Source organism: Lipotes vexillifer, unplaced genomic scaffold, assembly GCF_000442215.2.
Source record: "Lipotes vexillifer unplaced genomic scaffold, Lipotes_vexillifer_v1.1 scaffold951, whole genome shotgun sequence".
Classification (NCBI taxonomy): Eukaryota; Metazoa; Chordata; class Mammalia; order Artiodactyla; family Lipotidae; genus Lipotes; species Lipotes vexillifer.
This window is the reverse complement of record NW_006793664.1, coordinates 1,950,881-1,963,959: the sequence shown is the minus strand read 5'-3', so window position 1 is coordinate 1,963,959 and position 13,079 is coordinate 1,950,881. Positions and strand designations below refer to the sequence as shown.

The 13,079-nt window shown below is 40.4% G+C and overlaps 1 protein-coding gene across 1 annotated transcript; it reads left to right on the top strand.

Annotated features, from left to right (window-relative positions):
• Positions 1 to 222: 222 nt before the first annotated feature.
• Positions 223 to 11,378, top strand: CCDC110 (coiled-coil domain containing 110). Its single transcript, XM_007466533.1, has 7 exons — positions 223 to 232; positions 578 to 685; positions 6,735 to 6,790; positions 7,053 to 7,118; positions 8,335 to 8,445; positions 8,545 to 8,604; positions 9,282 to 11,378. Exons 1-7 carry the CDS (start codon positions 223 to 225, stop codon positions 11,376 to 11,378), a joined length of 2,508 nt encoding a protein of 835 aa, XP_007466595.1.
• The last annotated feature ends 1,701 nt before the right edge of the window (positions 11,379 to 13,079 follow it).

Here is a 13,079-nt window from a genome sequence, read left to right as displayed (position 1 = left end):
CGCAGCTGTCGCGGGCGCCGCTCCGGCGGGGCGGGCGTACTGCACCCCGGCCCCCGGCGCGCACCTTCCTCCTCCCCACCCCCACCCTCGCGCGCGCCCCACTGCCGCTCGCTGTGTCCCGGCCACCCCGTTACCAAGCAACGAGCTGCCCAGGCGGGAAGCAACCGAGCCTAGTGCCTGGGAGAGGGGAAGGCGGTTGGAAAGGGAGCTTGAGGAGCAGAAATGAGCCCGGGTAAGAGCCGGGCCGGGGGCTGCCTTGGGAGGGGGCGTCCTGGGAAGTGGACGCGTGGTGCGGAGCGCCGCCGCCCCCTGCCCCGGCTCCCTCCCCCGTGGGTCGGGTCCCGTCTGGAGTGCGGATCTCCTAGACGAGCCGCACACCTCCGCCCGCCCCGGGAGGAAAGCACCGCCTGCGTCCCCGCGCCTGCCCTGCTTCCAGCCTTGGAGCAGCCCGGCCCGCCGCCGCGGCGTGGCCCCAGCGCGCCCTCCCGTGGCCGCTCTGCGCGCCCGCGTCCCGAATTCCCACGCCTCGCCTCCTTTCTCCCAGCAAAACCAAAAGCCGCGTACTGTTCTGTTACAGAAAAGCATCCTGACGAAGAGGAAGAGGAGGTTGACTGCGTTCTCCTTTCAGCACCCAAGATCCTAAATTCCTCTAAGGGGGTAAAGGAAAATGGTGGCAGTGAAACAGGTAAAACCTCCCAGGCCAAGGCTCCGATGGCAGTGATGTTTCTGCCTTTTACTATTGGCAACCAGTACGTTACCTAAATCCACCGGCCCAACTGGTGTGCTTCGGGTAACTACTCGTAAGATACTAATAATAACTAACACGGGACATTTACTTTGCGTTAGATGTTGTTCTGAGCACTTAAATGTGTCAACTCATTTAATCCTCAGAACAACCCTATGAAGTAGGTACTACCATTCTCATATTACAAGTGAGGAAACTGAGGCACAGAGAGGTTAACTAACTCCCCAAGGTCACACAGGCAGCAACTGACAGAGCCAGTATTCAGCAGGGTAGCTCCAGGGTCCAGGCCTTAACCTCCATGCTACACTGTACTGCTTCTCTGAATACCAAATAAGAATTGCTGATTTTCTGGACAGTCACTAAAAAGATACCTATTTTTTTCCAAAAGAAATACTTTTATAGTAAATATTTGTGGACTACAGGATACTGTATAGGGAGGATGTTTGAAATCATTAAAAAGCTGCAGTTTTCAAGTTCCATATAAACCATGAATAAGATGTGTGGAGGATCTGAGAACACTGAAGCTGGAGTCTCGCTTCCTTGAGAGAAGCTGAAGGAGGCTACACAGCTCTCAGAGGGGCCTGGTGTTCATATGAGACACCAGGGAAGGAGCAGAGCGCCGTGGGCGGAAGGCAGTATCTAAACTGAGGGGCCACGTTGGGATCCTACAGTTGCCCATAAGCCACGCGGGACACGTGGGCAATCCAGACGCAGAGGTTCTGCGACAAGTGGTGAGCCTGAGACCTGAGGTCAGGTTGGGGTTTGTCCACCTCCATAAACCGGGGACCTTCACAACGGCCTTGTCAAGGGCTCTAAAAAAACGGGCTGGAGCAGCCACAGCCGGCAGACAAAAGACACAAGACAATTGGATGCCCAGAGCACCAGGATAAGCCACACCTCAGTAGAGGCCGCAGGGCAGTGCACTGACCTGCCCCCTCTCTGCTCTTCTGTGCCTCGCCCACCTGCATGAGGCCAGGCAGGCATCCCTGTGCAACAGGAGGGGCGACAGGGAAGCCCTGAGTGGGGCAGAAAGCCTTCACAGAGAGTCTAGACACGGAGACAGCTCCATACCAAGAGAGAGTGTTTAAGGTCAGAAGAGACTGAGGGAGCTTAATGTAGCAAGATCATGTGTTCTCTAATGTGAGTGAGATGGAAGGCTCTGGAGAAAAATGCCAGCGTTCACAGAAAATGAAGTTACATACAAAATAGCACATTTGCTTGTGTGAGAGTTAAGTCTTTCTTGCTAGAGCACGGCGGGTATAAGGGCAGGGACTCAATCGGTAAGAGATATTCTAAGTTAGGCGCCACCAAGGATGGCAGGGACTTCCTGTTTACAGCTCAAGGCAAAACTAGGAGGTGTGACCTTGTGCCCTCCCCACTTTCTGTTCTCTTAGCTACACGTCATGGTCACCAAGTGATCCATTCTCTGGGTACTGACCAACAGAACACTAACATGATTTGCATAAAGCCGAATTACAAGGTCATATATATTTCTCAGGTCTCTGATTTTAAAAGAACAAGGAGTTAGTATATGGCGTGAAGTATATATATGGAGTGTCAGAGGTGGGTGGGGAGTGTGCAATTTTATTTCAGATAGGATGGTAGGAGACCTCACTTAGCAGATGACATCTGAGCAAAGACCTGAAGGAGGTAAAGGAGTAGTCAGTGCAGATTTCCGGGGAAAGAACATTCCAGGCAGAGAGAACAGCAGCTGCAAAGGTCCCTAGGTGGGAGGATGCCTGGCATGTTTGAGGATCAGCTGGTGATGGGAGCAGAATAAGCATGGAAGAGGATAGGAGAAGGGTTCAGAGAGGATGCTGGGCTTTGTAATTCCAGGTAAGGATGTGCAGTTTTATTCTGAGCAAAATGGGAGGCACTGGAGAATTTGAGCAGTCATCCCTCCCTTCCATCTCTATTAGAAATTTTTAAGTTACCAAATAATCATCATATTGATAACACCCTTGCTGCTACAGTAAGAGAGTAAATTTTCCTTGAGGATTTACTGTGTGCCATGCACTGTGTAAGGCTTTACCTACAAACGAGACACTGATCCCTCACAGTGAGCGTGTGGCAAAGCCAGGATTCAAGCTCAGGCAGCCTGGCTCCATAGCTCCCATAACAAAGCCTCGTGCAGATATGTACACTCCCCTGCTCTGTGCCTTACTATTCTCCATAGGATTCACTCCCATCTTACACACAATATCCTTTGTTCCCCTCACATGGGCAGGGATTTTGCATATTTTGTTCACTGTAGGATCCCCAGCACCTTGGACAGTACTTGATACATAGCAGGTGCTTAAAAATAGTTGTTAGATGAATGAATGAAGGCTTGGGTAGAACAGCTCACAAGGCTTCAATAAAAGTTACTTCTAGGAGTGAGTGTGAATTGTCACAGCAAAACTCAGTATTTGAACCTGAGAATTAAAAGGCGTTGACTACAGAGTGTCTAACATCCTATATAGAATTGTTACCATGTTGCATTTTTAAAACTCATTTGTTCTCCCTGCTGTTAGCTACACGTATGCCCTTAAAACTTTCTCTATAATTGAACATGACATAATCTTCTGCAGACTTCAGAATAAATTCCCTATATCTTTACCTTAATGACCTCAAAAGTCATCCTGCTGATAACTGTCTTGTTTTTAAATTTTGACACTTAAATATGAAACAGCTAGAGAACTTAAGTTGAATATAATCTGAATAATATTTCTTTCAATCTGAATAGAGTATAAGCTTCTTCAGGGCTGGCACCATATCCTCTACTGAGTCTAAATACTTCCCAATTTAGTACATTTAGCAAGGACTTAATAAATGGTGACCTGTGACTGTCTTCCCTCTCCTGTGCTTCACTGATAATTTCCCTTCCAATTCTAGAATCACATAATCCTATGTGTTTCTTTAAGTACTGGTGAATTTTAAAATTATCTTCCCTTTGGGAATAAGTAGTAGCCAATGTCTCTGAAACTCATAAGAAAAACAAGAAGTTATTTTCGTAGCTTTTAAAAATAGATGAATCCAACTCTCTGCCTACTCTGGATCTTCACTGAATCATATGAACTTTGCTGGAGAAAAACACTCACTTCTGAGTCATACCATGGATCTCAATGCTATTTGGAAAAGTTACTTTATTTCCCCAGTAAATGCTTTTGCAAGCCCTGTCCAAGATAACTATTCCACTCTTCTGGTTTCCTCAAATCTCCAACACCTCTCACCGCTACCTCCCAACGTGTAACATGACCTCAAACTATATGAAAACAATAGAAGCAATCAGACCCAAACTCCCTGACCTTCAACCTTAAACTCTGCCAACCTACCGCCTGTGTTCCGTATTCTCTGCTGTCCCCCACTTCAGTGGAAGGACTGTCCCTGCTCAATCACAGGTCATTTCCTCCAGATCGTGCCTCTCCTGGAATTCTCAAGTACTCAATTTTGGCCATCAGCCTTCCTCATTCCCCAGAACTATTCTTCTCCGTTTCCACTATATGACTCCCGCAGTCAGCAGGCATATTAGACTCTCTCATGGTTAAAAAAAAGTTCTTCTTAACCTTCACATCTCTTCCAAAAACCCCTATCCCCACCAGGCACCTTATCCCCTGCCACAGTAAAACCAGAAAGCGTTGCCCACAAACCTTCACGTTCCATCTCCCCTCGAGCCACTTCATCTGGGGTTCTGAGCTGCTCACTGCACAGAAAGTCCCCCTGTCTAGGCCAGCAGCAGGGTCCGTATTTCCCAATACAGTGCTCATAACCACTCCCCTGACCCAGAGCCTGACTATCCAGCTGCCTGTTGACATCTCCACTTTGATGTCCAACAGAAAACTTAACTTTAACAGACCTAAACGAGTTTTCCCTAAAATATATTCCTCCCCGACTCTTTTCCATTTCAGTAAATGGCATCATCATTCGTCCACCTGCTCTCACTAAAAACCTAGGCGTCACCTTTCCTTCCTCGACACTGGCCACATCTAATCCTCCAGCAATGCTTCATCTCAAAAACGTATTTTGAATCCACCTATTTTTCTCCATTTCCCGCACTGCCATTCTAGTCCAAGGTACCTTTGTCTCTCCCTTGGATTATTCCAATAGTCCTGCAACTGCTACCTTCTAATCCATTATCATGCAGGAGAGTGTCCTATAATGTAGTCAAATCAAATCATTCTCGTGATCGAAACCCCCCAAAGCTTCTCATTTCTCTTAAAATAAAAGCCAAACCCCTCAGGATGGCCTGCCAGATTCTCTCTAACCTCACCCCCATCTCCCCGTGAACTCTTAGCACACCGTGCTCCCATCTGCTCAGGAAGCTGCATCCACATGGGCTTTCTTTCTGTTCCAAACACAGGTAACACGTCCTCTGCTTCAGGACCTTGAGGTTTCCTCTTCTCTGAATCTCTTCCTACAGATGTCCACACAGCTGGCCCCTTCTTACCACGTAGGAGTCTTGGCTGAAGCCACAAAATACCAGATAGGCCTTTTCTAACCCCCCTCCCCAATGCTGTCCTCATGCCCCCTCACTGTCACAGTAGCCTATTTTCTTTGTGTTATTTATCACTATTTGGAAGTATCTTGTTTATATCTTTGTTTGCTTTCTTTCTGTTTACTTTTTTTAGAAGGCAGGCATAGTGAGAACAGGAGCTCCAGCTGATTTATTCATTGCTGTGTCTATAGTAACTACAGTGGGGCACACCACGTAGTAGACACTCAAAATCTGAATGTGTGATATTATTGAAGGAATGAACCACTTGAACATGAAACAATATTTAAGGCCAAATCATGAACTTATCAAAATTACTCTAGACTTTCAGGTAGAGATTTTAGAGCCAAAGAAGACCCCAGACCTTCCTCCCCCACTACAAAAGGACATGAACAAAAAAAACCTGCCAGAACACCAGCAAAAATGTCACCAGCAGTACCTGGAGAAGGAAGGGGGCACCCCCTCAGGACATAAAATTAGAGAGTGGAGGCCAAAGATAAAAACAGATGATTCTGGCAAGGCTATCTATAGCATGGCTCGTAACTCCCTCTGACTTTCAGAGGCGATAAAGCAAGCCAGAATCCTGAAGATAACTCATTAATGCACCCCTGCCCAGCCCCCACACACAGTCCATCCCTGCCCTGTGATGAAGGTGGGATTCTTCAACTGGCCAAATGGCTCCAGGTTCTGAACCACAGCAGCTCTCTGTGATGAGGGCCACATTGGGATTGGGTGGAAGGAAGTACACTTTGCAACCAGATTCTGTAACATCTGGCAGCTGCCATTCCAAAAGAGATGCACTGACTTCTTTAAAAACCTTCTCTTACAGCAGAAATGGTCAGTCTGGGGCAAATTCTAACATAACTCTCATTTCATTCAGGACATGTTTTTTAATTTTTTCAATAAAAATTTACAAAGCAAGTAGCCTAACATTTGGGAAAAAAGAGGAATGTATGTCAGGAAATGTGCAAACGTTATATAGTCTCCCCCCTACTGCAGATCTAAAATCTATTTTCTAAGAAGGAACACACGGATCCTTATAGCACTTTGCTTAAGAGCATAACAAAAATTACGTTCTATTAATCCAAATTGTTTTCCATGTTAAGGAAGAAAAACATCACGTGGCTGTTGCATAGGTACTGAGACCTATATAAGACTTTGCCAAGGGTCTCCCTTAACATAAGAATTGTTCATTTTTTTACCAAAAAATATAGTTTATATCCCAGAAACAAACAAAGATATCTGAGTTCCTGAGAGTTCTCAGTTTGGTGTTACAAGTTAAGGGTTTATTATAAAAGTAAAACCACTATTACAACCTTAAGTAGGTGCAGTATTGTAAGTCAGATGAGAATTATCTCTTAAACTCACTCTGCAGCTAGCATCGGGTTTTTCTTAATGTGAATGTCAATCGTCTCATTATCTCTTTGCCTCACCATCCAGGAAAGCTAGGAGACTGCTTTCCATTTAAAAATAACACTTAAGGATTAAATCATATCGTTTTTCAATTTTACTTTTTAGAATACGGCTGCATAACAGAATCAGAAAATCAAATCCAACCACACTCAGCACTGAAAGTGAGTATATTTCATTTTCTCAGAAAATCTGTGTAAAGTCTGATCTTTCTCAGAATACTTCCTAAATATATACAGGTTTTCCACAAAAGTCTTCATCAAAATGCACTGGAGAGTGAACAAGAATGATGGAGAATGCGAGTCACCTGACCCTCACATGATCCTTGTAATAGGCAACTTCGGGGGATTTTTTTTTTTTAATTGTAACAAAATATATGTTCACCTAAAAATGTTCAATTTCATACCTTGTGTAATTTTGTTATAGGCCCTTCAGCATCAGCTGGAATCATTTCAGGCTCTCCGAATACAGACTTTGCAGAATGTTAGCATGGTATGTTTCTTCTAATTTACATAGAAAATATCCAAACTTAGAGCACCGTCACACACTTCTAAGCTGATGATCACTATAGCCAACTGATGAGTTGGTATTGAATGTAATAAAGCCACAACATATTCTAGACACAAAATTGGCAGGAAACTGTATTCTGTTATACTTGCATTTGGATATGAGCCAAAAGAAATAACACTCACTGATTTTTTTTTTTTAAACATATGTTTAAAGTGCTACCTATATATAGTCTACAAATAGGGACTCATTATAGGTGATATAAAATCTAAGTCAAACTGACTAAGGGGAAAGTGTACTTTATTAGCTCTAGTAAGGCAAACCCTAGGAATAGTTCACTTGGGGATGGCTTCATCCATACGGTCAGGACTCACGTCGTCAGGGAACCAGCCTCACTCCTTATCTTGGTTCTGCTTTTGACAGTAACGTATTCTCAGACTCCATGTGGTAGCAAAAGGGTTGCTAGAAGTTCCGGCCTTTACCCTTCCAGATTCCAGTTAGACAGAGATGGGGCCGTGCTTTTCTCTCTTAACAGTGTGTACTGAGTTCTTGGCCTGATTCTGACAGCCCCACATGCAGTGCTTGAAGCAATCACTGTTCAGAGGGAGGCAACGCTCTGACTGGTTAGCCCTGGGTCACATGCCCACCCCTTGGAGCTGGAGGAGGGATCTGTATCACCAGAGGCACATGGACTTTATCCAGAAGTACGGGGTAGTGTTAACAGAAGGACAGGGCATGGATCCTGGGGATACGTAACACAACGCATAGTCGCCAAAGACCCAATATAAACTTCATCCTAATATTCTTGAAGCAACTGCAGGGAAATGGGACGAGAAGATAAAATCCTCCTGAGGCTGAAGGAATAGATCCCATTCTGATGACAGAGATCAAAGACCTCTGATTTATTCAACAATGTAAAAATCAAACATCTAAAATTATTTTAATTCATAAGATTTTATTGTTTTCCTAAATTAAGTCTTTCTGAGTTTATAATCATGTAGTAAAGACATACTTTTCTTAAAGATTCCTTCAATGATAGAGATTACAATAAATTAAATTAAATTTTTAATTTATATGATGGAAAAGAATATGCATAGGAAATTTAAAGGTATCTTTCAAGTATAATATCTATTATCCTTGTGCATTCATAACTTTATAAATGTGAAATCAAAGCCTGACATTCTTAATTTCTCTTTTAAAGGTACAGTCTGAAATCAGTGAAATATTGAATAAAAGTATTTTTGAAGTAGAAAACCCACAATTTCGCTCAGAAAAAAATCCAGTATTCAGCACATGCAATGAAAAAGCTTTGGTATGTGTTTCAGTACAAAATCATTCCTACATTTAGGTACCTCAGAAATGTTACTGCAACCAGTTTACCTTCACCTTTACATTCTCCACTGCTTCACAGGGCGACTGGATCGTCAAAGATGAAAATAAGGAAACTCCTGTCCTGAAAACCGTAAAAGATGTGCGTTTACCTCTGTACTTCTGCAATTTTCTTGTTTCTCTTAGGAGAGCGTGTGAGGGGCATTTGACTTAATCCATATACCTAAAGATTCCCAAGTAAACTGAAATACATGGCAGTTTTTCTGTCCACTTTGAGTTTTTCTACTTTTAGGACTGACTTACACCTAGAGTGAGTTCTCTAAAACAGGTCCAAACTAGAGTCACTGTGTCTATACTTATTAGAACTTCACACTTTCTCTGTGAAGAGTCACAACCCTAGACCCATTTGAAATGAGGAAGACAAGCTAAGGTTGACAAATAGCCCAGAAGTAGAAATTTTCATTTTCCTTAAACTTCCCTTTGAACTATTGCTTCTCTCTTCCCCACCTATCTATGATGGTCTCTTGAGAAATGCCAAATTTGTATTTCTGGAATTGAGGGGTTGGCCCTTCTATCTCACCCCCTAAGGAAATAAGTGCAATTTCTAAGCAAATTGTGAAGACCAGAGTTACAGATCTCAAAATAACGGTAGATTTTCTGGAGAAAATGAAGCATACTTGTCAGCCTCTTTGCTGCAGAAATGGATAAAATGTTCATTCTGGTTGTAGTAAAAACAATTCTTCCACAAAATATTATCTTAATTTGTTGGTCATGTAGCAAATGATAGTATATTTATAGTGTGATTTTTATTGTTACTAGCCTATAGAGAATCAAGAAGAAACCCTTTCTATGGAGAAAATTCAGCATTTTGAGGATCCTAGGACTCTTCATTCAGTAGAAGAAATATTCAGTAGTGACAGTGTTAACAGTCTCTCTCAAGGTATAAATATCCCATGCCAGATACATTTCAAGGACTTATTAACTTCGACAGATAATTCAGCTTCAGAAAATTCTGACTTGAAGAATTATAATAACCTTTATAACTTCCTACCTAATGTACCTCAAAACGGGATGTCTCAAGCTGATATGGTAATTCTGGATAAGTCCAGAGTTACTGTGCCTTTTCTCAAGCATGGATTTTGTGAAAATTTAGATGATATCTGCCATTCTATCAAACAAATGAAGGAAGAGCTTCAAAAGTCACATGACAAGGAACTGGCACTTACAAATGAACTGCAAACTTTAAAAGCTGTTCCAAGGAATGGTAACTATGACCTGCCCCCCACTCACAAGGAAAAAATTAACTTTATTAAGGAAGAAAATATTGAAAGTAACTTAAATGAAGATATAAAATCAAAGAGAATTTTGGAATTAGAGGCACTAGTAAACAAATTACTCCCACTTAGGGAAACAGTGTCAAAATTCCATGTGAATTTTTGTAGGAAATGTAAAAAACTATCTAAGAGTGAAATACACAGGGGGGAAAAGAATGAGAAAAATAATAAAGAAATTCCTATCACTGACAAGAATAATGCAGATTTAAAACTCCATTCCAGAGTTCCAAGACATACACTGGCATTCTTTGACCCAACAAAATATGCAATGAAAGACAAAGAAAGACAACCATTTGCAGTAAAACAAGGATCAATAATATTTGAAAGTGAGAAGACATCCAAAGTCAATTCTGTTACTGAACAGTGTGTAGCAAAAATTCAATACTTACAGAATTACCTGAAAGAATCTATGCAGATACAGAAAAAAGTACTGAAACTAGAGAATGAAAACCTAACCCTTAAAGCGAAAATTAAACTTCTTGTCTTTACCACACAATCTCTGATACAGAAAATTGAAATGTATGAAAAACAACTTAAGACATTGGCTGAAGAAAAGAACACTATTCAGCCCAAGTTAATTAAAACAGAAGAAGCTGGCAAAGAATGTCTTAAAGAATTGAAAGAAATAATTAGTAACTATAATGTTCTCCAAGGACAAAATAAAACCCTAGAGGAAAAAAACAGTCAACTTTCTTTGGAGAAGCAACAAATAATAGAAACATTAGAACAACTAAAAAGTAAGGAACGCAAAACTCAAAGTGACATGGCCATTGTCAATAATGAAAATAAACTACTGATCACAGAAATGGAATCAATGAAAACAAATATTCTGTTGATACAAGAGGAAAAAGAAATGTTAGAGGAAAAAACATACCAGCTTCTAAAGGAAAAAGGCTCACTTGAAAATGAACGAAAAGAAAACCAGCTAGAGATAATGCAGCTAAAAGAGAAAGAAAGATTGGCAAAAACTGAACAAGAGACACTTCTTCAAATAATAGAAACAGTTAAAAATGAAAAGCTTAGTCTTGAAACAACCTTACAAGAATCTACTGCTGTGAGAGAAATGATGGAAAGAGAAATTGAGGATATTCAAGCATACCAATCTACCGCCAAAGAGAATTTTCTGCAAGAAATAAAAAATGCAAAATCAGAAGCAAGTATTTATAAGAATAGTTTGTCAGAAATGGGCAACCAATGTGAAATGTTATCAAAAATGTTAATGGAAATTAAAACTGATAATCAGATTCTAAAAGAAGAACTAAAACAACATAGTCAAGAAAGTATAAAATTTGAAAACAGCATCAGTAGACTTGAGGAAGACAAAATACTTTTAGAAAACTATGTAAGAAGTATAGAGAATGAAAGGGATACCTTGGAATTTGAGATGCGGAATCTTCAAAAAGAATATTTAAATCTAAGTGAAAAAATCTATAATCATCATATTGACCTATCAAAAATGGGTTACATTTCAAGAAGAGAGAAATTCCATTTTGACATCTATGATATTTATGAAGACACCTCTAGTCCTAGGAGTAGGTCTTTAGCCCCTGATTTGAAAGGTATGTATATCATGGTGGATTAGCAGAAATACATTTAAGATTCTTTTAGCCTATCGGGCATTAGCCAGAGGACAGTAATAAGAAGGTGAGTACAATTCAGTTTTGTAAGATTTGTATCCAATTTATTATATAGTGGAATTATTTAGAGATTTTGCTCTTTTGGTAAAATTCATATTATTTTACTGTACTACTTCTATACATTGTATATGACCAAAGCAACTTTGGCAGCAAACAGGGATTTTTTTTTTAATTATTATTTTTCTGCAATACACTTAGAAGTCCAACCTTCTAAAAAATTCTTCTTTTTTTCCAGGAATTCCAAGTAAACCATATCAATTGCTTCCATCCAAACCATGTAAATAAATTTCTAAAATAGTGTTTCAAAATCCTTTGTCCAAGTACTTTTTGCAACAAAAAATTTTAAATTCACTTTTACATGGGATTACAATTACCTTATAATTGATTAGACTAGTTTTTTTAAATTTGATATTGGAATTAGGTATATATTTTTATGTTGTCAAGAACTGTAAACATTCTGAGACTTTATCCAACTTGTAAGCTAATATGTTAGCCTGACAGTTTCATGGGTTCTAGTGGAAGACATGAGACTACTGGGTCAGAGATAAAGGACAGTTTGTTGCTCAGAGCAATAGCAGGAGCCAGAGTAACAGCACTTTTGCACGGGTTCTCCAAGCCCCAGTTCCTGTAGGCAACATGAAAAGGGTCACACAGTGGTTGCATTACAAGAGAAAACTCTGAGCTAAGGGAACCATTACTTTTCTGAGTGCAGTAAGCATGCCTGCCCTTTGCTCTAGATGGAAACATTACCTTTATTATACAAGACAGTTAGAATACCTGCCCTTGCTCCAGCAGAGACACTATCTCTAGCTTCCAAGACTGCTTGTTATACAAATAAACTTATTGAATTTTGTCAAATGCTTTTTCTGCACTTTATTGAGGTGATCCTGTGTTTTCCCCCTTTATTCTGTAAATATGGTGACTACATTGATTAATTTTGAAACATTACACCAACCTTGAGTTGCTGAGATAAACTTCATCAGATATCATGTATTATCCTTTTAACATACTTCTGGATTCAATTTGACAATATTTTGTTAAAGATTTCTGCTTCTACGTTCAGGATATTGGTATCTATATTATTTTCTTTTTATGTCTTTATCTGATCTTGGTGTCAGGAAAATCCTGGCCTCATAAAATATAAGGTCAGGTTTTCCAAGAGGAAAGTGTTCCCTCCTCCTCTATTTTCTGAAAGGATTAGTGTAGAATTGGTATTATTGATATTATTCCTTTTCTAAATACATAATATAATTCACCAGAGAGCCTGGAGTTTTCTAAATGGAAATAAATAATGCAAATCAACCCCATTAATAGATATAGAACTATTCAGATTTTCTATTTCTTCTTGAATCAGGTTTGATCATTTGTTGTTCTGAAGAATTTGTACATTTTACATAAGTTCTCAAGTGTATTGGCATAATATTATAATATTCCTTATTATCTTTTTATCCTTATTATCCTTATTATCTTTTTAATGTCTAGAGGACCTGTGATGTCCCCATCTTTCACTTCTGACATTGATAATTTGGGGTTCTTGTGATTCTTTGGGCATCTCTGATGTGGATTTATAATTTTCATCACACTTGGAAAATTTCAGCCATTATTTCTTTAAATCTTTTTCTCTCTGCTCCCTTCTGAGATGCAAT

Bases quoted from the DNA above. Each gene is read 5' to 3' on its own strand.
- CCDC110 (XM_007466533.1), top strand. The intron at 6,791-7,052 runs GTGAGTATATTT...ATTTTGTTATAG, and splicing joins AACCACACTCAGCACTGAAA to GCCCTTCAGCATCAGCTGGA. The intron at 8,446-8,544 runs GTATGTGTTTCA...ACTGCTTCACAG, and splicing joins CATGCAATGAAAAAGCTTTG to GGCGACTGGATCGTCAAAGA.